A 25084-nucleotide genomic window follows, 5' to 3' on the forward strand; every position below is an offset into this window, starting at 1 on the left:
CAGTCAGGGTCCCAGGATTCTTCATTATCCCAAAGATTTACCACGTAATCTATGTTGTCACTCTATCTTTTTGCGTGTAGATGCTATTATTCTCACAAAATGCTTTAAGTCCTGGGTGGCAGCAGCATTACTCATCAGAGCCACTGTGGCTGTGCTGTGCTGTGCTGTTCTAGTGGCTGGCCGGCTGCCTGGCTGGCTGCCTGGCTGCTGCTGCTGCTGAGCACCGGCCAAAAGGTCCTGCAGGCCTGGCTCACCAACCTAAGGTCACTTGGCTGAGCTAAGGAGTGGTCAACACAGCTGGCTGGGGTCTAATGTAGCAATGTGAGGAACAGACAGTAATTCACTGCCACATGGTGAAATGGTGTAAGGTGACACTGGCGGCTTTTCAGAATGAAACTAAGGGTAAAACACATCCCAACTCTGCTGTTGAAACAAAACGTGTAAGTATATATTACAATGATCTTTCAAATGATTATGGTTTTATATGTTTCCCTTAAGAATAAGTGTATATAAGCTATTATAATTAACCAGCTGCCTTAAATGTGCAGCGGTTATAATTCCCTTTGCCAACCATGATTTCCAATTTTCTTATGCTGGGTTCTTACTGTGCAATTTTGGCTGTCTCAGATGAAAAATGCGCAATCATATGAAAAAGTCCACTATTGTAGCTTACAAACAGTGGCTGTACATCTCACAGTGAGACAGGAGCAAAGATGAAAGATAGAACGGCATCGCGACGAAAAACGAGCAGCGACGGATGTATCAAAGAGCATCAAAAATCCTCCGACTATGTCTACTAACCAGCATATCTAAATGCAATTTCAAATGATGTATTAATGCGACTCAGTGTAATTCCTCAAAAAAAAAAGAGAAATGTCAAAAAACATAAGCTTTAATAGACTCAGAGAAAGAAGCAGATTTGGTGCAGTTGTACTGTAGAAACAAAAGTCACCTCTATGAAGACGTTCCAAGTTACTGCACATAATGTTTGCATCTGCAGCCTGGGTCACATCACACTATAGCTGCAGATGCAAAGCTGACATCCAAAGTTGGTCTCTTCCCCTGAAACATGACTGGGAACAAAGTCTCCTTTGACAATATTTCTTTAAAAGGATCTTTTGCAGACATAAAGCTACTACAGAGCAGTTCATTTTCACTTTTTGTTTGTTTCCTGCTCTGCATGCTGACGATGCTACCTACATCCCACCGCATCCAGTCCGTAGCCCACGACACGAGGGCATCGTCCCCATTCTTGTCTTACCCAAAATTAAGTGCATCCAAGTCGTATTGTGGCTTGCATTGATCTTATAAGACTGAAAACATCACGCAGTGTGAACCCAGCCCTACATGCCGATTCCCATTTTGGTCAATTCCAGTTCTGCTGTCAACTGCCCGCATTTACATATCTTTTGTATTGTATAAGATGCTTACGGCACTTTTCTTTTCTAACTGTGAAAAAAAAAAAAAATCACAATACATTTCCCAGTGAATGCATCATTGTGATGTATTCACCACTTATACAAAAAATAAAATACAAAAATATATATATAAATATAAATATATAAAAATAAATTCAAATTTAACTGTCAGTAGTCTATATTTCTAAACTGGTGCATTACCTGTATTATCCTAACTAGAGGATAAAAACATGAGGTTAATATCAAAACGCTTGGTTGTTATGGTGCTGAAAATGCTTCCTCCAAGAGAGCTGTGTTTATTTCTGTCTAACGCCAGCCCTCTACGACATCCGAGAGCACAATGTCCTTGTATGCTCATATTCTACAAGAGCCAGAGCTTCAGCAGTCATTTTAAAAGCAGAGCTTTACGACTGTGCTGGAATGATCAAGGATGTTTTGCTTTTCAGTGGATCTGCTAGAACGTCTTACTAAGCATTTTGCTTTTGTATCTCTCCAAAGAAATCTGTTTTTGATTGTAAGAGAAAGTTGGCCGAGCATGGATGGGTGGATGCAGTTTGTTCTTCCTGGCCAGCAACAGAGCAAATTTATTCTTTTTTTCCACACTTCATGGAAGTGTTCAGTTTTATGAAAAAAAAAAAAAAAAAAAAAAAGGGCTACTGCGAAGTTGGGTATGCAGAAAATGCTAAAGTTGTCTAGTGTTACTCCAACAGTAGAATCTTTTACGTCTGAACCGTGAGTGGTACATAAACTGCCTCACATGGATGGGCATCTACAGTGTGATATGGATGCCATTAAAGCTTTGAGTAAAGCTTCGATAAAAGAACAAGATTAAGAGCGCCAAAGACTTTTGAAAACCAGTGTATACAAATGCATGAAAGATAAAAGTTGGTAATGAGCATAGCCTTTACTGATCACAGACAGTCTGCAGTCTTATTTGTTGCTGTGGTTCATTGTAATGTCCATGTTTATGTTCTGAATCCGCTTGCGTAGACAAATTTGAAGTGTTTGTGAGCTCATTTACATAAAATGTTGAGAATGCAGCACTAATAATGTGTAGGTATGTTGCAGATCTAAGCACCTGACAGGCAACAAAAGTCCTGCACATTTATGAGCCCATTAGCGGGCTTCAATGAATTAGACATATCAAAAAACACCACAGCGCAACTTGCTCTTACTCTGGAAATGTCTCCCCTTGTGACTCTCAGATTTTGTCTTGTTGAAATAATTGTCTGGCTTTTAGAGTAATGCTGGGTGCAAAGCTGCTGCACAGGTACCAGAGATTAAAATATGATTACTGAAAAAGAGCATAATATGGAATATGGCCGTTTCAAATTATAACCCAACTCTTATGAATGGATCGTATTCATTTCCTTTCATATAAAAGGATCCATTTAGGTGTACTCCAGAACTCCAGGGTTATTGAAAATCACCTCTAACTATAAAAAGGAGAACGTTGCACAACTTTCAGGCTTAAAACTACAAACCTTTTTTTTTCGTTTTAAGCCAGAAGTAGTTTTGCAGAAATGAAAACAACATTAGACGTGTGCCTGTCTGTGTGGACACATGTATGGAGCTCCCCTCTTATCTTCAGGGCCTGTTATTAAGAATGTTGCCAACATAAGCTGTTTTATTTTTTACCATCATAGCAGAAGCCGTGAATGCAGGGGCTGGAGCTGCACTCATCCACATTGATTTCACAGCGAGGGCCAGTGAAGCCCCGGCGACAGTGGCAGCGGAATCCCAAAGGGAAATGGTCCTGATCCAGCTCTTCCACACACACCCCGCCATTCTCACAGGGATTACTGGCCTCGCAGGGTAAAAATTCACAATTATGACCTGGAGCGAGGAAAAGACACAAACACAGAGGGACCAGTAGAAAAGAATATCTGTAGAAACTCGAGGCAAAGCCAAAACCTAAAACTGTTTCTGTGTTCAAATACATCCATCAAGTAAACTCTGTGAACAGACAGAAGAGGAATTAAAAATTATTATAATAATTACAATCTTAGAACTGATACATTTTATTTCTAAAACAAAAATAATGTGCTGTAAACTATACGAATCACTTTGCAAAATGTTCCTTAGATCCCACGCAACACATGCAACAGTACTTGTACTTTTAGTCTATGAATAATCACAATCAGAGCTCTTTCTCACATACAAACATTGTTATATAAATCTAATGTATGATAAACATTGCAGTCCCTAAAGATGACAAATTATTTTTAAACTGTTTTAACCCCTCACCTGTTATTTGTTTTCTAAATGTGCTGGGATGACAGTGTGCACGTTAAAAGTACCAGAAGGGTCACACCAGGTCATGCATGAAACACACATTTGATGGAAAAGTGATGCAAGACTTGAGATGCAAATGAAATGATATAAAATCCATGCACACACACACACACACACACATACAAACATACAAAACACCAAGCATACACAAAACAAACAGCAGAAAATCTATCAGGCCATGCAACGTATGGAGTTTTGGAGACTTCAAAAGATTAAAAACTAGACCAAACACAAAGGTTCTGTGCCCTACCTCTGATAATCTCTGAATAAGAATAAAAATAAAGCATTCAATCAATAATATTCTTTGTGGAAAAGCAAAAAAGATGCTCACCTGAAACAACTGAATCAAAATAGTAAAAGAAAAGAACAAGTTCAAGGAACTTCGTTGCTGATCATTTATGGCGCTTTTCCACTAGTACCTACTCAGCCCGCTTCTACCCGCCACGCCCCCTTCTTGCGCTTTTCCACTACGGGCCGAGGCGGGTGGAGCCGTGCCAAGCAGCTACTTTTTCTGTATCTATTCTGCCGAGGTTCTAACCGGGCTAAGCCGGCACTATATCTGACGTCATCACCTCCACGCCACTGATTGGTCGGGGGGCGGGGCCGTCAGACGTTTGAATCAGGAAGCGGGAGTCTGCGCAAGAGCGACTCGCGGTGATTTTATTATACAGCGCAAACATCTGTTTGGTGATCCAACTCTGAAGTGCAGACGTTCATAAACCTGGTGGCTGACGAGAGAATTAAAAAAAGGGATGTAGACGGACGATAAGGAACGATCAGATCCACAGGCGCTCTGTTTTACTCTCAGCCGCTCGCGGCTCCAGCTGATTTCTGATCTGCGCCGACACAAACAAAGGGGTTGCGCAATCGAGTACGTCACAGCGGCTTCACCCCAACCCCCCACTTCTCACCTGGCTGTGGAAAGACAAGCGGGGATAAAGCGGGTGGAGCCGGGACAATGCGTGACGAGCCGAGTCGGGCTGAGTAGGTACTAGTGGAAAAGTGCCATTACAGATTCACGCAGATAAGAAGGGAGCAGAGTTGTCTTCACTTTTTTTTTTTTCAATGCATAATTCTCTTTGACATACTTGACAGTGCAAAGCTACATGAAGTGGCCGCTACCACTCGACAGAAAGGGTGTAACGTTGCTAGTTAGCCTCATTTCTGCATTGCTTTTTACAGTCCTTTGAATTACAGCCTGGAACTTCCATTTTCTTTTTCATCAGAGTTCTGAATTTCTCTCCGTATGCTGTCAGTGTTTCTTTGAAGTTGTTTTTTTTCCCTATATAAGCGTGTGTGTTCATTATATGTGCCTTTTTCAGGAACCGCTTTCTTCCAGCCATGCCCCTGTAGGGCTTGGTAAAGCTCAGATTTATGAAGAGCTGCCCTGACTGGTGCCTTTGTGGAAAGATCTTGCAGCCACTGAGGTCATGAAACGCGTCAGAGAGGTCATGTCACATAAAGTGTGCCGAAGAAGAGTCTGGCTGAACCTCTGTTTTTCATATTTAATAATTGTTTACAATACTGCTTTCCTGACAGCACCACAACAACAGTTTTATCCAACTTCAGCTTCACGGTCTCATCTGTCCTCTTACATCTTTAAAGCCTGTTCCTACCTAGAAATGACACATGTCCTCAGTAATCGGGTCACAAATTGGATCCTGCTAAACACACATGTGAACAGACCCAGGGCACAATGATGAAGTGACATTCAGGGGGTCTGGGACATTTGTGGTCACATTCTTTTAACAGTGTGAACACAAATGTGTCCTGAGTCACACCACCTGCCGACCCGAAGTGACCACGCTAGCAGCTGAGTTTTCAGTGGGATGTTTTCAAGTAAAATATTTTATGTTAAAAGAGGAATCCAAACTCACTGGATGTCTCATTCACTGAAAACCTCTTGCTCCTCTTTGATGTTAATTTCTACAGAAACTGAACAAAGCAGCTGAGAGCAGTGCCAGAGCTTCAGATCAGTCCTGCGAGTCCAGGGAGTTGACTTTTAAGGGGGCTGAACGTTCAGAGTCCAACTGCACATAATTTTGTTCTTTAAAAATTGCGTTTTCAGTGTCAAACAGACAAACTTTGAGCGGAGTGTCAGAGTGAGTGAGAAATGTGCTGTTTGGTATTACAGTACGAGGTGCACACAAAATGTGAATGCATTTCAATAAAGTAATTTTTAAGCTTTTCCTCCGACTGTTTTTGATTAACTGCAGTGCCTATGTCACTACCCTTTTATTTCTCTCACACTTTGTTGCAAAGCAGAACTTACAGAAATGCTTGTAACAAAAAAAAAGAAGCCCAAATGCGAGTCTGAAACATGTTTATCTTCTGGTTACTGAACTATTCTTGATTAGATGTCCTACTTGTTGTTTATCTGATAGCTGAGTGTGGGATGTACACTACATATTTATGTGCATAAAGAGCAGGTAACAGAGATCCATCACAGGTGGTCACTGAAGACACGTGTGTGGACGCATCTTAAATGTTATGTGTGTACACAAATACTCACTTAGAAATTTCACTCACTTCACTAACTTTTCTCTCACTTAAATACAGCGCTGGCTCATTAATAGTGACGGAATTTGAAACTACAACATCCTCCGGCCATGATGAAAAGTACTTTCAAAAAGTCCTGCCGTGCATTTTGCTAAAAAAAAAAGAATTTCAAATCTCCCATGAGTATGTAATTTTTATCGCTAAGCACCAATAATAAGCAAGGCTATTTCTGTCTCACTTGGATGGCAGAAGCATCAATCAGAGCTTCCATCTTCCTAATGGTTCAAGTTTTCTTTATTTAACTTCTGGCAGCAAATGAAGATGTGCTCATTTTGTTGCGACATGCGAAGTGGATCCAGACAGGTGAAAATAGTAGCATGTGAAGTTAATTAACTTTGCTTTTTGTCCCCCTTTCCTCAGTGCTCATTACCTTTAAATGGAGCCACACACTGGCAGAAGTAATTACCGGGCAGGTCAATGCAAGTTGCTCCATTCTTGCAGGGAGATGAAGCACACTCATCAACGTCATGTTCACATTTTGTACCTTCGACAGGAAAGAAGAAAAGCTAATACATTTGTTATATTGCAGGGTGAATAATAGAAAGGTTTGGCAAATAATACAAAGTTTATATCAAAACACTTCATAAGATCTATACTAAAGCACATGATGGCTGAATATCAATATTTCATCTAAATATAAACTACATTTTAATTTCTTAGCTCACAGGATTGAAGAATACAATCAAAAACGTGGTAAAAGTAGTGAGGTTTCACATTGTTCCTTACTCGATACTCATAATGCTGCCAATTTGTAAATGCAGCATTCTGTTTTTTTTATGGGTTACAAATGTAAATGTCTACATGTTAGGTTCCAAGAGTGATAGCGTTCAGTTTAAAAGGACTGGTGGGCCCAAATCCAATGTAACAGTGTTGTTGAGAGCACTCTAATACACTTACATGATTGGCATCAGTATTAATAAGATGGCTTTTATGTTTAGAACAAGCACCAGAAAAAATAAAAACTTTTAACACAGTTTTAATGCAACAAGAGGCTATGTAACGTCCAAATACAGAATGCTAGGATTTGAAAATCATTTAAATCATATATATCACTGTTAATGATTTTAACCCGGTATATTGGATGATGAAACAGAGATCTTTTTTATGTACTACCAGTCAAATGCTTTAACACAACTACTCTGTCAATGTCAATGTCAGCTTTGTTTATATAGCACATATAAAAGCCTACGGCCAACCAAAGTGCTTTACCGTAAAACGTAATCAACGGTGACAAACAATAAAAGCAAAACAATAAAATAAATGAAAAAAAAAACTGTAAAATAAGACAGATAATAGATTAAAAATGGAGAGGCTTTGCGCAGACCGCACAGAGAGGTGCAATGCGTTGCCACAGCGAGAGGGCCACAACTGCAAAAGCTCCCTCTCCTCTGGTTTCACGAGGGATCAAGGAATGAGGAACAGGACCATCTGGTCAGCTGACCTAAGGGCTCTGGAGGGTTGAGGCAACTTTACCAAGGTAAAATAAATAAATAATCTGGAGGGCGGTCCATCCAAAGACTTAAAAACAGATAAAAGAATTGTAAAATCAATCCTGTACCTAACCTGAAGAAAGCACCGGCGTTATTTGCTTGCGTTTCTTTGTCCGGGTTAGGGGACGAGCTGCTGCATTCAGACTGGCCAATGCCTACGTACAGGGAGTAACACTAATCCAAGCGCGATGTAATAAAGGCATGGAAACTTTGGCCGGATCACCCTGCCATACTTTTTCAAAATGCATTTGCTACACATTTAGCTGTTACGACGTACGTACTTCAAATAGTCAGGACAGAAAGTCTGTAACGTCAAAAAATAGAAAAATACTATAAAATAAAAAATGCTCATAGCTAATTAGACTGATTGACAAGATAAGAGAAAGGCTTCACTGCCCTGTGGAAGTACAACAGTTTAAGAGAGATATTTCTCTTCCAAAGATTTGTATTACCCCTCACAGATAATCTAAAGGATTCAGAAAAGCCAAAGGCATCACCATACACAAGGACAGCTGAAAATGAATACTAAACGGCCATGATCTTGCAGGCAGTACTGCATTAAGAATGATTCCCTGGTGGAAATCACTGCCATCTGTGAAGGCACTCTTCATGCTGACTGATACATGTAGTTTTTGGAGTAACATATGCTGCAATCCAGATGTTCTCTTCTTCAGAGAAGGTCTTGCTGACTTGAAGAAAACAACGCTGGCGCACATTCTGTAACGGCAGAGACCTTAGTAAACGAGTCTGGTGCTAGTCTGACCTTCCTGCTGTCCAGAAATGTTGCACGATTTCCTTGCAATAGGTGATGAAAACTAAGGAAAGAGACTTGAAATCCTTCACAGTATATAGTGAAAATGGGAAAATATTTAATTTTCAAAACTACGCCAACCGTCCTCAGCTCTGAGACATTTTCAGACTGTTGTAAAACAAAGAGGTAATGCTCCACAAAGCTTAGCATGTCCTCATTCCAAGTTTTCTTTGCAAAATGCTGCTGTCCCTCCCTGTTTTTTTTTTTTACAGATAATGAGTAAACATTTTGGATTTCTTAGAACTGTGTAGCATTTTCTATAAAGTAACTTTTTAAATAATTTGCAAATCATAGAACTAAATGTTTCAGAAATAGTATTGTATGCATTCTTGGGTCAAGATTACATTTTTGTTTTTAACAGCTGTACTTTTCTGTTAGGTCTGGGTGGACTTGTGCTGTTGCTTTTGGCAAGCGCCTCTGTTGAGCAAGTATACGCTTTACTTCCTGTTTTATTCTGAAAGTATAATCTACCTCAGATGTTGATGTCTAATTCACTTCCTTTGCTCTTCGGCCCCTGTTCTTGTTAGATCTGTCTGGATTGTTGGTGCCTGTGTCTTGCCATCCCCTTTTCTTACATAACACCATCTCTCTTCTTCCGTCTCTTCTTCCTGAATTTCACAGTACCCTGCAGTCTGGGTGAGCTCCACTAACCTGTGAAGCCAGGCCTGCAGACACATTCATAGCCTTGAACCAGATCAACACACGTGGCATTGTGCAGGCAGGGAGAGGAGTCACACTCGTCAGTATTGAATTCACAGAAGTCCCCTGTAATGACATGTTATTTAAATCAAACACTCTTCTCATATTGCAAACAAAGTGTTATATTTCAGATATGATTTGAAACACTAAATTACTCTTGCTCATTTCCACCCCCCCCCCCCCCCCCATTTTCCACTTTTTCATTCGGCTTAATGCCTCTGCGTGGAGAATTTGAAATTTGATGACCGGTGACAGTTTTAAATTTCCTGGTAGTAATTCATCAAGACAGTTCATGCACACATCTTGCATCCAGCATGCTACAAAAATTAAGCTGTCACTTACATATTTGTTTTGGATATTCTACAAATAAGGGCTTTCGACATGTCGTTTTAAACAGGTAAACAACTTAGTCTTCACCAAAAAACATCTTTTCAGACAACACAATACAGACTGAAATTTCTTTTAACTTGAAAAGCAAATTAAGAATAGTCATTGATTACAGAACCCAATTTATTCTCTATGCTTGCTGTGTGTGAAAACAAGCTGGGAGCTTGCTGTCTGCCACATTTACAGACTCTGCTAGCATTAAAAGGGGCACTGTTAGAAAGTGTAAAATGCCAACATGATAATGGGTCCCTGAATTACACTAACATCCCATGTAATTACAGTGTACTGTTTGTGCTGCTCTTGTAACACTATGAAGGACAGGGCTTATTTTATAACCTCTCCGCCTTCCATGTGGATTTGGCCTGAAGGCTTACATAACATAAGTGCTGACAAACCAGGATCTTCATGTTGTTTATAATTAGACTAGAGAATGAGGGGGGAAAAAACCCTGCTCTTTTTAAAAACATATTTTTATTAATACACTAACCGATAATTAAGCACGTTTCTTCTGCATGTCCTCATTCAAAGTTTTCTTTGCAAAAATCACAGAAATGTTATTTTTCTTGAAACATACTAAACAAGTAATTTTTGATTCTGACTGATTTTTAATGACTCTAATGACACCATTACTTTTATGCAGAATACATATCTAATTCTGAAGATTGCAATGACATTTGCAAGATAAGTTAATTCTTCAGAGAAAAATTTTAATTTTAATTTGTGTATTCTTGAGATCCACAAACTTCCCTCTACATACACATAAATGCCAGCTAGAGTCTTTGAGGGATAAGCAAGTATCTGAGTAATGATGAGAGGTGAGGCCTGCCTGATTAACACCTTGAAGTGAAACAGGGAAAACACAGAAGAGTCAAAGGTTGTCATTATTTTCACAGTTGAAATACTTTTGAAATTGCAAAATGATTGAAGTGTGACCACAAGACACTTGAACAATATTTTTGAAATAAGTACATTGGTTCACAAAACAATATAATAAAAAGTCAACTGAGAAGGACAGAGCCAATTAAGAGTAAAAGTCTTGAAATAAACCTATCATGACATAGTACCGTTGAACTTAAAGGGAAAGTTCGGTTTTTTACAACCTGGACCTTATTTCTGGCATTTTTTATGGTTGTATACTCACCCAGAGGTGTTTGGTGTCATTTGGAGTCCTTCGGAAGATATTAGGAGTTTTTTGCGAGCCGCTTCTCCATATAACGGTAGCGCCTGGGGCACAGAGGGACACAGACGATGCAGCGTCTAAATAACACATGATTGTCGCGAAACTCTTCATTTCTTTTATGAATCACTTGATCTGCTTCCAGGACCTGTTGTAACATTGTGGCGCTGTCTGTGTAATAAATAAAATAAATAAATCTGTTTGTAAACAAGACCTCTGAACTCATGACGTCATCTCTGTGCGCGCGTCCCAGACACAGCTCTGTGTACAGCTGGAGTTCGCTACTGTTAGTTTACTGATAGTTATTTGAAACATGTCTGAATATTTGTCAAATTCTGAGGTTGTGGACGACGACTTTGAATATGATGGACGTCCTTACCGTTTTGAGCCGGAGTATACGGCTGAAGAGCTCACTGAACGGAGGACAGAGTGCGCGCACAGAGATGACGTCATGAGTTCAGAGGTCTTGTTTACAAACGGATTTATTTATTTTATTTATTACACAGACAGCGCCACAATGTTACAACAGGTCCTGGAAGCATGTCAAGTGATTCATAAAAGAAATGAAGAGTTTCGCTGCAATCATGTGTTATTTAGACGCTGCATGTCTGTGTCCCTCTGTGCCCCAGGCGCTACCGTTATAAGGAGAAGCGGCTCGCAAAAAACTCCTAATATCTTCCGAAGGACTCCAAATGACACCAAACACCTCTGGGTGAGTATACAACCATAAAAAATGCCAGAAATAAGGTCCAGGTTGTAAAAAACCGAACTTTCCCTTTAAAATGGTATATTTTCTTGAGATGTACAAGGTCATAAATGCTCAGAGATATGGAGAAAATAATAAATGTAAGAGGAAATGTGCAACAAACCTGCCAAAGTTAGCGCTCACATGTTCAGAAGTAAATATTGGTCTGAAAAATACCTGAATCCAGATTTATTGGACAACTGACGCTTGACAGAGCTGATGGATGAAGCCTCTTCAGGATGACTGATAGCTAGTTTCTGGAGCATACTTTCTTTAAGCAGTGGTTTAAGAAGGAGTAATTAAGTAGCATTAAAGAGGACTGAGATTTTTATGCAGGGCAGTACTCCATCAGATGCTCCATCAGAGTACCACTGCTACGCTAGCCAGCAAAAGCTTCAAAGATGTCTGAGTGATGACTTGACCCCTTTCCTCACCTGACTTAAATCCAATTGAGAACTTTATATCCTTCTGAAATGTGAGATATCCAGTTAGGCAAGAGGAAAGACTTTTTTGAAAAGCACTAGGAAGGCTACTATTGAAGAGAAAGTTGATTATGAGCAGCAGTAGCAACTGAAAAGAAGAGTACCTGCTCAAGCCATTCAATAAAATCCAGAGGTTTATAAATAAATAAGGCCTTTGGTTTAATTACATTTAAGATATTGTATTGGTTGTGTTGAACAAGAAAACATTCAATTCCGAATTAAACTTTTTTTTCCCCCTCATTCGACACATAGTGTTGATCCAAACTCAGATATATACAGTAAAGGTGAAGTGCTCATATTGAACCCAGGAATTCCAAATGAGAATCATTAACTAACTTGTGCAGACCTTGATGACATGAGATACAAACAAGCTGCATAAAAGTGTGACAATGGAAAATACATAATATATTACTTTTTCTTTTTAAAGAAGAAAGTTCAGCTGATGCATATCATTGTAAAAGGTTCCGAGCATTTTAATCGCATTCAGCCATTTCGTTTTGTATGACAAAGTTCTAGAAATGTTATATTGAAATGATGAAATAATGCATTATCTTATGAAAGACACACTGGTTTACATACATATCCAGAAGACAAATAAACTGTCAAATAAACTGTATAATGCACATGTGTATTTTGCGGAATTTTGTGGAAGCAAGTGAGCCCAAAATGACAGAACTTTGAAAATAACAGTTTTGCTACAGTGCCTTCAACATTCATAACTTCCTGGGGTTTTTTCCTGATGATGGCTGATGATGACCATTAATTAGATTCATGTGTTTGGACTCAGGGACAAAGCCGAGGACAGTGGTACTCGAGGACCGGGGTTGCCTACCCCTTAAATACACAGTATATAAGGCCTTGAATTCATGCCGTAGAAATGCGGAAGTCTGAAAAACTGCAGTTCATTGACTGTCCATCAGGGGCTGGCTCCATAAATCATTCTCCAATGTTAAAATGTGGGAACTGAGAAAAAATATCCTATCTCACGACCAGGATCGTTTATTCAGTTTATTTTCCCTTTTGTATTAATTGGGTTTGGGCAAAGTCAGTTCTTGTGGCCATGGTGTGCCCAATTAACTGGCTTCACAAGTATATTTCAGAAGCCCATGGGTGGCAGATTTGTCTTGCTATCTTAACACAGTTTATGAATATATTTAAGGTAATTTTCTATGGCTCAGAGATATGCAACAAGAGCCAAGAGACACATTAGCAAGTGAAACTTGATTAAGGCTCAAGCTTGTAAAGGTTACTACACTTTAATGTTCTAGTTCCGCTGGACCTCGGTGCTGCTTTTGAAACTGTAGATCACTGCATTTACTGAACGGTTTAGAACAGGTTGTCAGGATTAAAGAAAGAGCTTGAAGTTGGTTTAAATCATATCTATCTGACAGATTCCAGTTTGTTTTCGTTAATGAGCATCAGGCATTATATTGCTATGCTTATGATCCACAGCTGCCTATGAAGCCAGATTAAAGAGAACCGTAAGCCAAACATCAAAACAACATCATGTCCGTGATGTCAACTTTTTACTTCTATATTCTGATAAAACAGAGGTTATTATTTTTGGTCCCAAGCATTTTAGGAAGGGATTAGATGGTGTTACGATGGCCTTCAGTACTACTGTGAGAAATCTTGGTGTTATGTTATTTTTTATTAAGGATTTGTCGTTAAAACAGCATATTATTCAGGTTTGTAAGACAGCGTTTTTCCATCACCGTAATATCGCAAAGATTAGGAACATCCTCTCCCAAAGTGATGCAGAAAAACTAATTCATGCGTTTTTATCTTCTAGACTAGATTACTGTAATGTATTATTAGCAGGATGTCAAAGTAATTCTCTGAATAGGCTCCAGCTGATCCAAAATGCAGCAGCGCAGTGCTGACAGGAATCAGCAAGAGACCACGTCTATCCAGTGTTAGCCTCCCTCCATTGGCTCCTGTAAAACTTCCAATCCAAAATTCAAAATTCTATTACTTGCCTATAAAGTCCTAAACAGCCTAGATCTACGATATTTGCAAGTGTGTAAACTCTAGTGTGCTAGGGCCAGTAGTCATAGCTGCAGCTACAGGACAAGACTAGAGCAGCTCGTCTTAAACATAGCTTTGTTGTAGATACGCTACTATAGACCTACGCTGCAGGGGGACACCAACTGACCAGTGCCCTTCACCCCTTTTGTTCTCCTCTCCTTGTCTTTCCTTTCTTAAACTCAATCCATAGTTGATTAGAATTATCTCATGAGCATAGTTGCGCTCCATTGTTCTTGTAGTTTGTTGTTCTAGTCTACACTAGGGATGGGCGGTATGGACTAAAAAATGTATCACGATAATTTCTGGCATTTATCCTGATAACGATAAAAATGACGATAAAAAAAATACTAATTCAACTCCACCTTTGTAACTATAAATCTATCTCGCTCTCAGATCTGCCATGTTTGTTACACAAAAACCTCATCAACGGGAATTTATCCTTCTTTCTTTCTCTTTCTTTCTGGTTCATTTCCTTCCTTCCTTCTTCCCTTCCTCCCTTCTTTTCTCCCTTCCTTCCTTCTTTTTTCCCATCCTTCCTTCTTTCCTCTGCTCTCTCCTTCCTTCTTCCCTTCCTCCCTTCTTTTCTCCCTTCCTTCCTTCTTTTTTCCCATCCTTCCTTCTTTCCTCTGCTCTCTCCTTCCTTCTTCCCTTCCTCTTTTCTCCTTCCTTCCTTCCTTCCTTCCTTCCTTCCTTCCTTCCTTCCTTCCTTCCTTCCTTCCTTCCTTCCTTCCTTCCTTCCTTCCTTCCTTCCTTCCTTCCTTCCTTCCTTCCTTCCTTCCTTCCTTCCTTCCTTCCTTCCTTCCTTCCTTCCTTCCTTCCTTCCTTCCTTCCTTCCTTCCTTCCTTCCTTCCTTCCTTCCTTCCTTCCTTCCTTCCTTCCTTCCTTCCTTCCTTCCTTCCTTCCTTCCTTCCTTCCTTCCTTCCTTCCTTCCTTCCGCTTTAGACAAAAACATCAACGGGAATTTATCGTTTTTATCGCGAGATGACAAATTCTTACCGTGAGGAATTTTTTTGACGGTATATCGTGAACGGTAAAATATCACCCATTTATAGTCTACACCCTCCTTTTCTCTTCTGTACATGTTTGCAGGCCAGAGCTTCCAAAACTGCATGCTGACCTGCCGTCCCACGCGCTGACCATTCAAGTGTTTACCTCCATCTGTCTATATAGATGTCTCTGCTGGATATCTACTGACATCCTGGCCTGCAGTCCCACCCTCTGACCACCTCAGTGGCTGCTGTCTACATCTTTTATAGTTGTCTCTGTAGTACACCAGCTAGCCATGTATCGGCCATATGTACAACTCTAATCCTCCAGCTAACAGATAGTTATACTAATATATCTTGTCCTTTGTACCTTTGACAATATATTTGTGTCTCTTTCTCTCTCTCTGTTCTTCATCCTCTTTGCTATCTCCCGTTTCCTGCTCTACCCAGCTGTCCTTCAGCAGAAGGGTCCCCATATGATCCAGGTCATGCTCCAGGTTTCTTCCCTCTTAAAAGAAGAGTTTTTCCTTGGCACTGTTTGGCTTAAGATTTTTATCCCGCTAGGGGAGTTTTTACCTGCCATTGTTTATGTAATAATTACTGGCGGGTGATGCTCTGGGTCTCTGACAACTTGTACTGTAATGGACAACATGAATAAAATTGAATTGAAAAATTAAATTAATGCGAGGCCATCTTCACACAGACAGCACAACGTGTGCACTGAAAATCCAAAGCATGATTATTTTTATTTCATCTCCCACTTAGAGGACTGCAACCAACTGTCTGAAGCACCTTTGAACTGCAGCCCAAGTCACAGCATATGGAGTTGGTAAGTGTGAGGTAAGTGGTTCTCTGCAAAATACACTGTTAAAACATTTGTCTGTCATCATGTTGACTCCATGACTGGTGCAATACGACTTCCACAGTGGGTTCAGTATGCAGGCAATGTGTCAAAGGCATAAAATGTGAGGTTTTCTTTCATTTCTAGACTTTAGAATTGATTCTAAATATAATTCATGTTCATACTAATATAATTACTGTTTAAAAAGATTGTACAAACCGTAGAACCAGGGCAACGGTAAGGTAGTTGGTGTGAATACACGCATACCCAATACGGACTAGTTTAGTAGAAGAAGCTATGCACACACCACACTGCTGATGTGAAGCTGGCCCAATTCCAAAAGTTCAGCTGTGGACAAGGATCTCATTCCCTTTTGATTTTCCAGAAATGCGATCAGCAATATGAAGTAATAAACCTCAAGTTGATTTGATTGTAAAACAAGTACTTGAAGTAAGCACATCCTGAACCGACCTTAAATCAACAAACTTCATTGAATCAGCAAAACATTTCATTTACGTTCCATGTTTTCATTGATTATGACTTGGATGCAGTGATTCTCCAAATCATACTTGTTTGGGTTTTCTCCAAGTACTTCAGCTTCCTCCCACAGTCTGGTGAGCATTTTCAAAACATGCTGTTCACACAGACATGAGCCATATTCTTGATAAACTTGCTTATACTCTTTTTGCATGTTTAAATATGGCCCCAAGCCCCTCTGAATCATAAAATCATCTTATAGTCCTCCATATTCCTCAGAGAAAAGTTCATTTGTGGAGATGCTGAACTTGATTTAACTTTTGAAACGTTTTAAAAATACCTGTATCAATAACAGCCAGCAGAGATAATATCGGGGGCAGCTGGCACCAAGTTATGTCAGCTCAGTTTAAAAAAACCCACAAACTATGTAAAAGAAAGACTATTTCAGAGCTTTGAAAAGTCAAGGTGAGAAGCAGAATACCTGTGATCCCAGGAGGACACTGGCAGCTAAATGAGTTGAGCTCATCCATACAAGAGCCTCCATTTTGACAGGGCTGGCTGAGACATTCATTCACTTCAATCTCACACCTATTTCCTAGAGAGGAAAAAAAAAAGGTAGAAACATTGTTGAAACATTGCTTTTGTGGGTAAAACATACATTTATGTCACAAATAACAACATAAAGAGACCCTTCATTTACCAATAAATCCAGGTGCACAAAAACAGCTGTAGCCATTCAGAGTGTCTTTACAAATACTCAACGCTCCACAAGGCTCCTCTTCACAGTCGTCAATGTCTATCTCACAAAACTGGCCTCTTAAACCTGTCAAGAAAGAAGATGAGATGCTCTTTGATGTTTCTCCATTGAGATGATAAATCCTTAGAGTCACTGTTTACGTATTTTTTTTCATAAAAGCTGGGAGAAAATTGTTGCCCTATAAAGAACAAGACAATGTACCGGTACTGTATAATTTAGCCTTATAACTAAAATAAAAAAAACTGTTAAATGCTGCATTAAAAGGACTATTCTGGAGTCAAAATGATCCTAGGTCTATTACTGAATGGTACTGAGTGTAAACTTTTGTGAAGACCAAAACGACATGAATCAAATCCATTTTGAGTTAGAACGAATAAATACATTTGAAATATGATGGATGTAACGTTAATTAGTGATGCCAGAATAAATTGCTATTTCAAACCTCTGACAAGACTCAAAAAATGTCATTCCACTTGAGTGACGGCGTGGATAGGCTGGCTACAGAAGAACCAAGGTTATCTGAACTTCATGAATGTACAACAAATGTGTAAAAAAATAAATGTTAGTAGAAGAATGTGCTTTCCATTCTAATTGCCTACAAATTGACTATTGAATGTCAAATATAGCTGAAAATGAGGAGGGGTGTATGACCATGCTTTCTCTACAGCTGGGTCAGTGTAGTAGATGCAGGAATTAAACAAATAGATGGAAATTACAAATAAAAACGAATGAAAAATATATGCAGGGATTAAAAATAAACACTAAAAGAAAAGCCATTAATAAAATTGAGATTAATTAATTAAGATCTGTAATTTATGTCTTTTTTAAATCTCACCTAAAAACTGCTGAGAAAAGTCCTCAACTTTTTTTTTATTTTGGCAGCTCAAAACATTGATTTATAACCAAAAAAGTGGCTTTATAAAGTCTTTTTTTTTTAACAGACTTGAACACGTTCAGTACAGATACAAGAATACATAACATTCTACCTTTATCAATGGTGCCGTCGGGGTAGTTTTATAAATGTAAATTCCTCATTCACCGACAACTTTCACATGCTCCTCCATTTTCACGTGTCTTCTCCGCTACTCACCGCCCGGCCCCCACCTGTCCAGCTACAATGGGAGTCTACCAGCGGAGCTAACCACGCCCACGCAGGGACAGCCAATCAGTGTCCACTACAAGGTGTGACGTAACAGTTGAGATGTTGAGATAAAAAATAGATTATGCGATTACAAAAAAATAACGCGCTAAATATGCCTGTATCTAAATAATCGCAATTAATGCGCTAATTTGACACCCCTAGTATTAATACATTTATGTATGTATGAAATATTGCTTAAATATTTTTTTTTTATTTTGTAGAACTTGTAATGTTAATTTATTTATTAATAATAATGTAATATACATATGTTCCTGTATTTATTATTTTCAATTGTATTGGTTTCAGTTCTACATGTTTGCCTTGAAATATTATTGTCTGTTTTAATATCTGAAAAAAATAATAAGAGTTGAATTAAAAAAAAAACTATTCTTACATTCAAAATATGATATAAACGGCACCTGTCATGTTAAAGGCACAATGTTTGGAAAATGACGGGTTTTTTTTTTTTTTTCATATTACCTTTGCGTAGTGTCATGTAGACTTTCAGCTTTAATTCAAGAGGTTTAACAAAAATATGACATTGGCCGTTCAGCTATTAGCCTAAGTATCTTCATTTTCAGGGGCTCAAAAGTATTTGGACAAAGTAAGCTATCTATGTATCATTTTTAATAGTCAATGTCTGTGCGAAGTCTGGAGCCCATGGACATCCCCGAAGCCTGAGCTTCCTCCCTGGAGATGCTCTTCCAAACCTTCACTGCATCCACCATCAACTGCTGCTTGTTGAGAAGGCATTTGTCTTCAACAAAGAAAGGATTCTGCAACCATCTGCTTTAGTTGTCTGCAGCGGTCTTCCAGCAGTCCTTTCTTTCCTTTTATGAATATATTAAAACGGTGACATGATTACACCTAATATTTTTGCTCTCACAGACTTTTTTTCCCGGCCTAGTGATGACCTTCTTTACTTGGTTTAAGACCTCCTTATACAGTTGCTCCAGTGTGACAGCTGATTAATGCCAACTCAACATCCCATATCAGCACTAGTGTAGCCCTGAGGGAGTGAATGATTCTTAAATGATAAAGGCCATATATTTATAAAATCTCTTAAATTAAAGCTGAGCGTTAACACTTTGATCACATCTTACCTGTTTTATTACAAATCCATTGTAGTGGTGTAAAACTCATTGTCAATATCCAAATACTTCTGGATATATCTCACTGATAGTAATATATACCTCTCATAAAATACCAACAAACAGACACCCTCAGCATCAATTACACTTTGAAGTCAGCTCACATCCAGATGAGCGGAGCCCTGACGTTCACATTGCATAAAGACTGTTGCATAAAGACTGCATGTTGTTGCTTAAGGCCAAAAGGATTAGACTCCCACAGAGAAGAAAGCTGAACAAGTGAAAGCATCAGACTGGGAGTGTATCCTCTATGCAACGTACATATATAGTACACATCATATAAATGATGCATGATTCAGATCAGGGAATGCCACGCTTGGATACAAGCCCCTGTTAAAGGGTGACTTTACCTGGTAAACAATCACATTTGAACCCTCCCGCAACGTCCACACACAACGAACCACGTTGACAAAGGCCGTCGACACAGCGGCTTATGTGCGTTTCGCAGTGCTTCCCAGTGTGTCCATGATGACACACACATCTATAAGTATTTTCCAGCTCTTCACAGAGGACAGTCCCTTCGGAGTGACATGGATTGGACACACACAAGCTCACAGACAAAGAGCAGTCTTTTCCGTGGTATCCTGTAAGAGGTGGGATCAAATAAGGTGGTTATCTTCAGTGTGCAGTATCCTTATGCATTTTTACACTTTATAAAAAACTGATGATTTTATGTATGCTGATTTATGTGATGCACCAAGCGAGAGGACTGGATGAAAACACTCAAACCAAGAAACGATTTCAGTAAAGACTGCAAAAATTTTAAATATATTATATATAAACGTGTGATTTTATTTTTTTGCTGCGCAATGTTCTCACATGTATTAACAGATGAATTCACAACAGAGATTGCATTAAGCAAGAAGAACACATGGTAAGCACAATTATTTAGCACATCCTGTTTGCACTGGGCACACCATTGATTTTGTACACTAAGGGCCCAAAGCTAAGATGATTTATATAGCAAAATTAATTTCAATAAACCCAATCCAATCCCCTGGGAAAAAAAAAAAAAAGTTCAGTACCTGAAGGGCAAATACACTGTACATCTCTAGCTGAACTCTGAGTACAGGTTCCACCATTTCTGCAGAAGTCCACATCCGATGTACATGCAGAGACAGACATGGAGCAATTTTTACCTGAAAAGTAATTAAAATATTATCCTCATGAAGATGGAAACAGAGAAACAAATAGAAAAGAAAAACTGCACTGCCAACATAATAAAATGCCTCAATAAGATGGCATAAATCTGAGTTGAGGTGCATGTCATAAAAATTAGTGTTGCATGATTCGTGTGGTGATGGAGTCAGGAGAGGTGATGCTGCGTGCAACATTCATTTGAGACTCTCTCAAAATTCAGAGTACAAAACTATAGGAATCTAATCAAGGTCCAAGGCATCCACAGTTTACTCTAAAATTGTGAATATAATGTAATCATTCTTGATTTATTTGATCTTTATGTTTATTTTATTTCCCTCTCACGTTCATTTAATTTGTCAACATACAACCATTTTCACATCTTAGGCTTACAACACATTCCAAACATTGTTAGGCTAGTAAAGCTTTGCTCCTTTGTAATGTTGCTGTTCCTTCTCATAACACTTACGCAGGTTTTCTAACATTGAGAATACCGAGTGACTCAGATTTAAAGTTGTTATTTTAACCCGTTATTCCTGCAAACATGTCTTAAAGTGTGCAACATCATGTGTCATCAACTTAGCATTTTCATTCTTGACAGACTCTCTGTTGGAGACTGCAGGGAAGCTGGCACCATATCGTTGAAAAATGCATGGATGTACAGGAATAGATGTGGTCTTGAAGAACCTACATGTTGATTCTGTGTACCTTTCTGCAATAATGCTCTCACCACAATACACATTTCCAGTGTGATATCACGTTTTCCACAGAGATATCAACTTTAATATAAGGCTTTTGTATTGCAAAGGGAAAGTGGTAAGTGGAATTTGTGAATGTACCTGTAGTGCTTGACAAAGGTTTCCCATAGTGCTCCCATGCTCATGGCATTCGATATGCAATTGATATGCAACAACTCTTTATGTGGTGTCATCTGTAAATCTGAGATCACTGGTATCCAGCTTAGAAGTGCAGCCTTGCTGTTTCCACGCTGAAGTTCCTCCATCCATCCATCCATCCATCCATTTTCTATACCCCCGTTATCCTATACACGGTCACAGGGTCTGCTGGAACCTATCCCAGCTCATTACAGGGTCCACCCTGGACAGGTTACCAATCCATAGCAGAGTCACGTATATAGAAAAACAGCCATGCACTCACACTGGCTGGAACATAACTGCTGTCTGACCTTGCATTCGCTTCCTCTTGCGCACAAAACAAGCCGAGTCGTGAACGAACACCTTTGGAGCACGTTGTCAGGAGATTTACATGCCGAAATATCTGGAACGAAGTTGGTGTCGTTTGAGCGATGGCTGACGAGCCTCTGTAGCCAGCTCAGAGATTTGATTTTCAGTGGACAAAACACCCAATCAGCACCGTCTTTCCCCTGCATCTTCTGAGGGGCACGGACATAACAGTCACGCAGTTGTTTCCATTTCCGTTTGCACAACTCCATATCTGCACCCAGAACTGTGCTGATTTGCTGCCAGCTGTTCTGACACGCATGTTTGTCACTATGCTGTGGCAATGTCACATCCCGTGAGGATAACAGCACACCTGCTCAGCCAGCCTCTGTTCAAAACCATCTGCCATTTTTTTACCTCCCGGCCGAGTCACTTGTGGTCAACTGGTGCCCTGACCTGCACCAGCGCCACTAGCGGCCAAGGCTAGAACTGCAGTCCGTGTGCGCGTTTTGTGTTTTTTGGAGTACGTGCACGACGAACAAATGGTACGCATGTCAGCCATGCGTTCGCATAAAGTGTTGTGAATAGCAAGTATATTCCAGCCTTAACGCCTGCAGGCCATTTTAGTATCATCAATCAACCTAACAGACAGTACATGTGTTCGGACTGTGGGAGAAACCCAGAGAAAACCCAGAGAAAACCCATGCAAGCTCGAGAACATGCAAACCACAAAGAAAGACTACTGGCGTGGGAGTTGAACCAGGAACCTTCTTGCTGTGAGTGTATAGAGTGTTCAGATTCCTTACATGGTTCAATGGTGTTTTGGAGCCTTAAAGCAGAAATATATAAAGCCCTTTCCAGTATTTATTTGAAGAATACTGCTTTAAAATATTTCAAAGAATTTCTGAAGCACCCTGAAATAGCAAGGTGACATGTTGACAGTATACACCTGTCTTTCACCTGAAGACCGCTGAAATAGACTCTTGCAGATCCCGGGAACACTGAATAAGATGTAGTGGGGATGGATGGATGGATGGATGGATGGACGGATGGATGGACGGATGGATGGACGGACGGACGGACGGACGGACGGACGGACGGACGGACGGACGGACGGACGGACGGACGGACGGACGGACGGACGGACGGACGGACGGGTTTTCTCACACATATTGATGAAGTAGACATCTTTTACCCATCTATGAACCTTAAAGACTATGGACAGAATTGTTTTTCTTTCATCATTACAATCACCTTTTCCCATCACCTGAAAATAATATCCTTTCTTTTCTTTTTACCTAGTAGCACTAAATTATCCTCCATAGAAACTCTCTCTTTTGTTCAGATGTCTTGCAGGAATAAAATACAAAAAAAAATCTACCAATCATACTGCCAGCAAAGAAATGAAAGTCTAGTATATTAAAGTATATTAAAGTAAAATCATTGTGGGTTTTTTTTTCTCCTTCTCTCCCTTTGTAATTTTTCATATTGACCATTTCCCATACTGAGTTATTAGTTGATGCTATGCTCGCCAAGGACTGCTATGAAAAATGACAAACTCACCAGCAAAACCTACTGGACAGATGCATTCATAGTCAGCAATCTGATCAATACAAGTGGAATTATTGGCACAGTATCCAAAGGCACATTCATCATAGTCGATTTCACAGTTGAAACCAGCAAAGCCTGAAAAAAAACAACACAAAAATCAGAAATGGTTTGTGAATTTCAGTAAATGTCAGACTTGAAAAGACACTAATTATTGTCTTTCACTGCTTGATACGACTTCAAGCGCTGCACAAGCGCATGGTAGTTCAGGAAACAAGTTGTATGTCCGCATGTATTTATTTATTGTGTGGGATTAACATTTTTTGAGAAAAACTGAATTTAAAAATTGGCTATAAAAAAAATAAAAGGTTAACGTCATCAAGAGAGAGCTAAAATGTCTGTCATTTTACTCTCCCATAAATATATTCCACCGCATGGTCACGCTACAAAATGACTATCATTAGCGCTGTCACACACCGCGGCTACAGGAGACCCATGACTAATGCTTTACTATCAGCACCATCAGTGCAGGTCAAATTCTCATCATTTCTAAAACTGACCATGGAACCAATTTCCATCTCTCTCCAAGTCATACAATTTGACAATTATTCTGACTTCATTAAAAATGCATAACAGACTTCACCTGCAATCAAGGTTTAGCCAGAGGTATGTCTCACAGGTAAAGTGACAACTGCACTAAGAGATTATTGGGAAAATAGCTGGGAATTATTTTTTCTCCTTCACCAATGATAATACAAGCAAGAATTTCTGATGTGATCTGATTCTAAAAATAAATTTGTTAACTTTATAGACTTTGAATTACAGGCCTAGTTGCACCGGAGAAATGTGCAACTGTAAATTCTTAGAAAGATAAATAGCATACTGTATGTTGTTGTGATGGCTGCATAAGCAGCTACGCACGCCAAACAAAAAGTCTGGTAACATTTTTTGGTTAGTGCTGCATTGATCAGTATACTATTTTGTTGTAATTTGTTTCCCCCTTTTGGGTCAAAATGGCCTGATCAGCCTCCCTCATGTCAGTTTGTGCTTCAGTTTCCAAAGAGAGTCCAAAATTAAGAGTTGTATTCAAGAGTTGTTGTGTCTTTGTGAATTTTTTGCAAATAAATGTTAAAAAAATATTTTTCTAAATCCTCTGTGCTGCTCTGATTTTTCGACTTGGTCCCTCCCAGTTGTAAAGAAAGTATTTTTCAGGAAAATATAGAGATTCAATTTTGAACAGACATTTACTAACTGGGTTTAGCCTCTTTGACTCAGTCTTTAAAATCATATAATTTTTTTTTATATCAAATGTCAAGAACACTCCATGGTGCAAAAAGATTCAAATACAGGGAGATGGCTGAATAAGATGTTGAAGATTAGGGTAAGGGTCTTGGTGTTCTCCAGCTGTGTCAAACTACGGTAAGTCCTTGTACAATCAATGAAGGTACATCATGTGAAGCAGTTATCTACTTGTCTATCCAGGGCAGATTTAACCAAAATGAAAGTACACATGAGAGAAACTGTTCTTTTTTCATTTTAAAGAAATGATCCAAAACTATACAGCCTGAATGTCCCACATTTAAATATGTAACAGTAACACACAGTCATCATACTGGTCAGGAATGAGATGGTTTCTACAATTGCTTTGATGCAAAATGTGCAAATAAGCCCCAGAACAACAACAACCTCTTGTTAAGATGTTGGCTGAAAGCACTGACTATTATTATCTTTGGTGAAAAACACTCTGTGCAGACATGGGCTGAAAGGCCACACA

At 39.3% G+C, this 25084-nt stretch overlaps 1 protein-coding gene across 1 annotated transcript in view; it reads right to left on the reverse strand.

Moving 5' to 3' along the window:
- The window catches only part of eys (eyes shut homolog), a 235197-nt gene that overhangs the window by 158536 nt on the left and 51577 nt on the right, over positions 1-25084 (reverse strand). Inside the window, exons 15-22 of the mRNA XM_061744588.1 lie at positions 23326-23448; positions 20470-20583; positions 19795-20028; positions 17096-17218; positions 16877-16990; positions 9225-9338; positions 6643-6756; positions 3057-3254 (exon numbers count right to left, since the gene is read on the reverse strand). Of these exons, the coding sequence (XP_061600572.1) occupies positions 3057-3254; positions 6643-6756; positions 9225-9338; positions 16877-16990; positions 17096-17218; positions 19795-20028; positions 20470-20583; positions 23326-23448 (1134 nt within the window). The remainder of the gene's footprint in view (positions 1-3056; positions 3255-6642; positions 6757-9224; positions 9339-16876; positions 16991-17095; positions 17219-19794; positions 20029-20469; positions 20584-23325; positions 23449-25084) is intronic.

The sequence above is a fragment of the Cololabis saira genome, chromosome 17 (assembly GCF_033807715.1).
Source record: "Cololabis saira isolate AMF1-May2022 chromosome 17, fColSai1.1, whole genome shotgun sequence".
Lineage (NCBI taxonomy): Eukaryota > Metazoa > Chordata > Actinopteri > Beloniformes > Belonidae > Cololabis > Cololabis saira.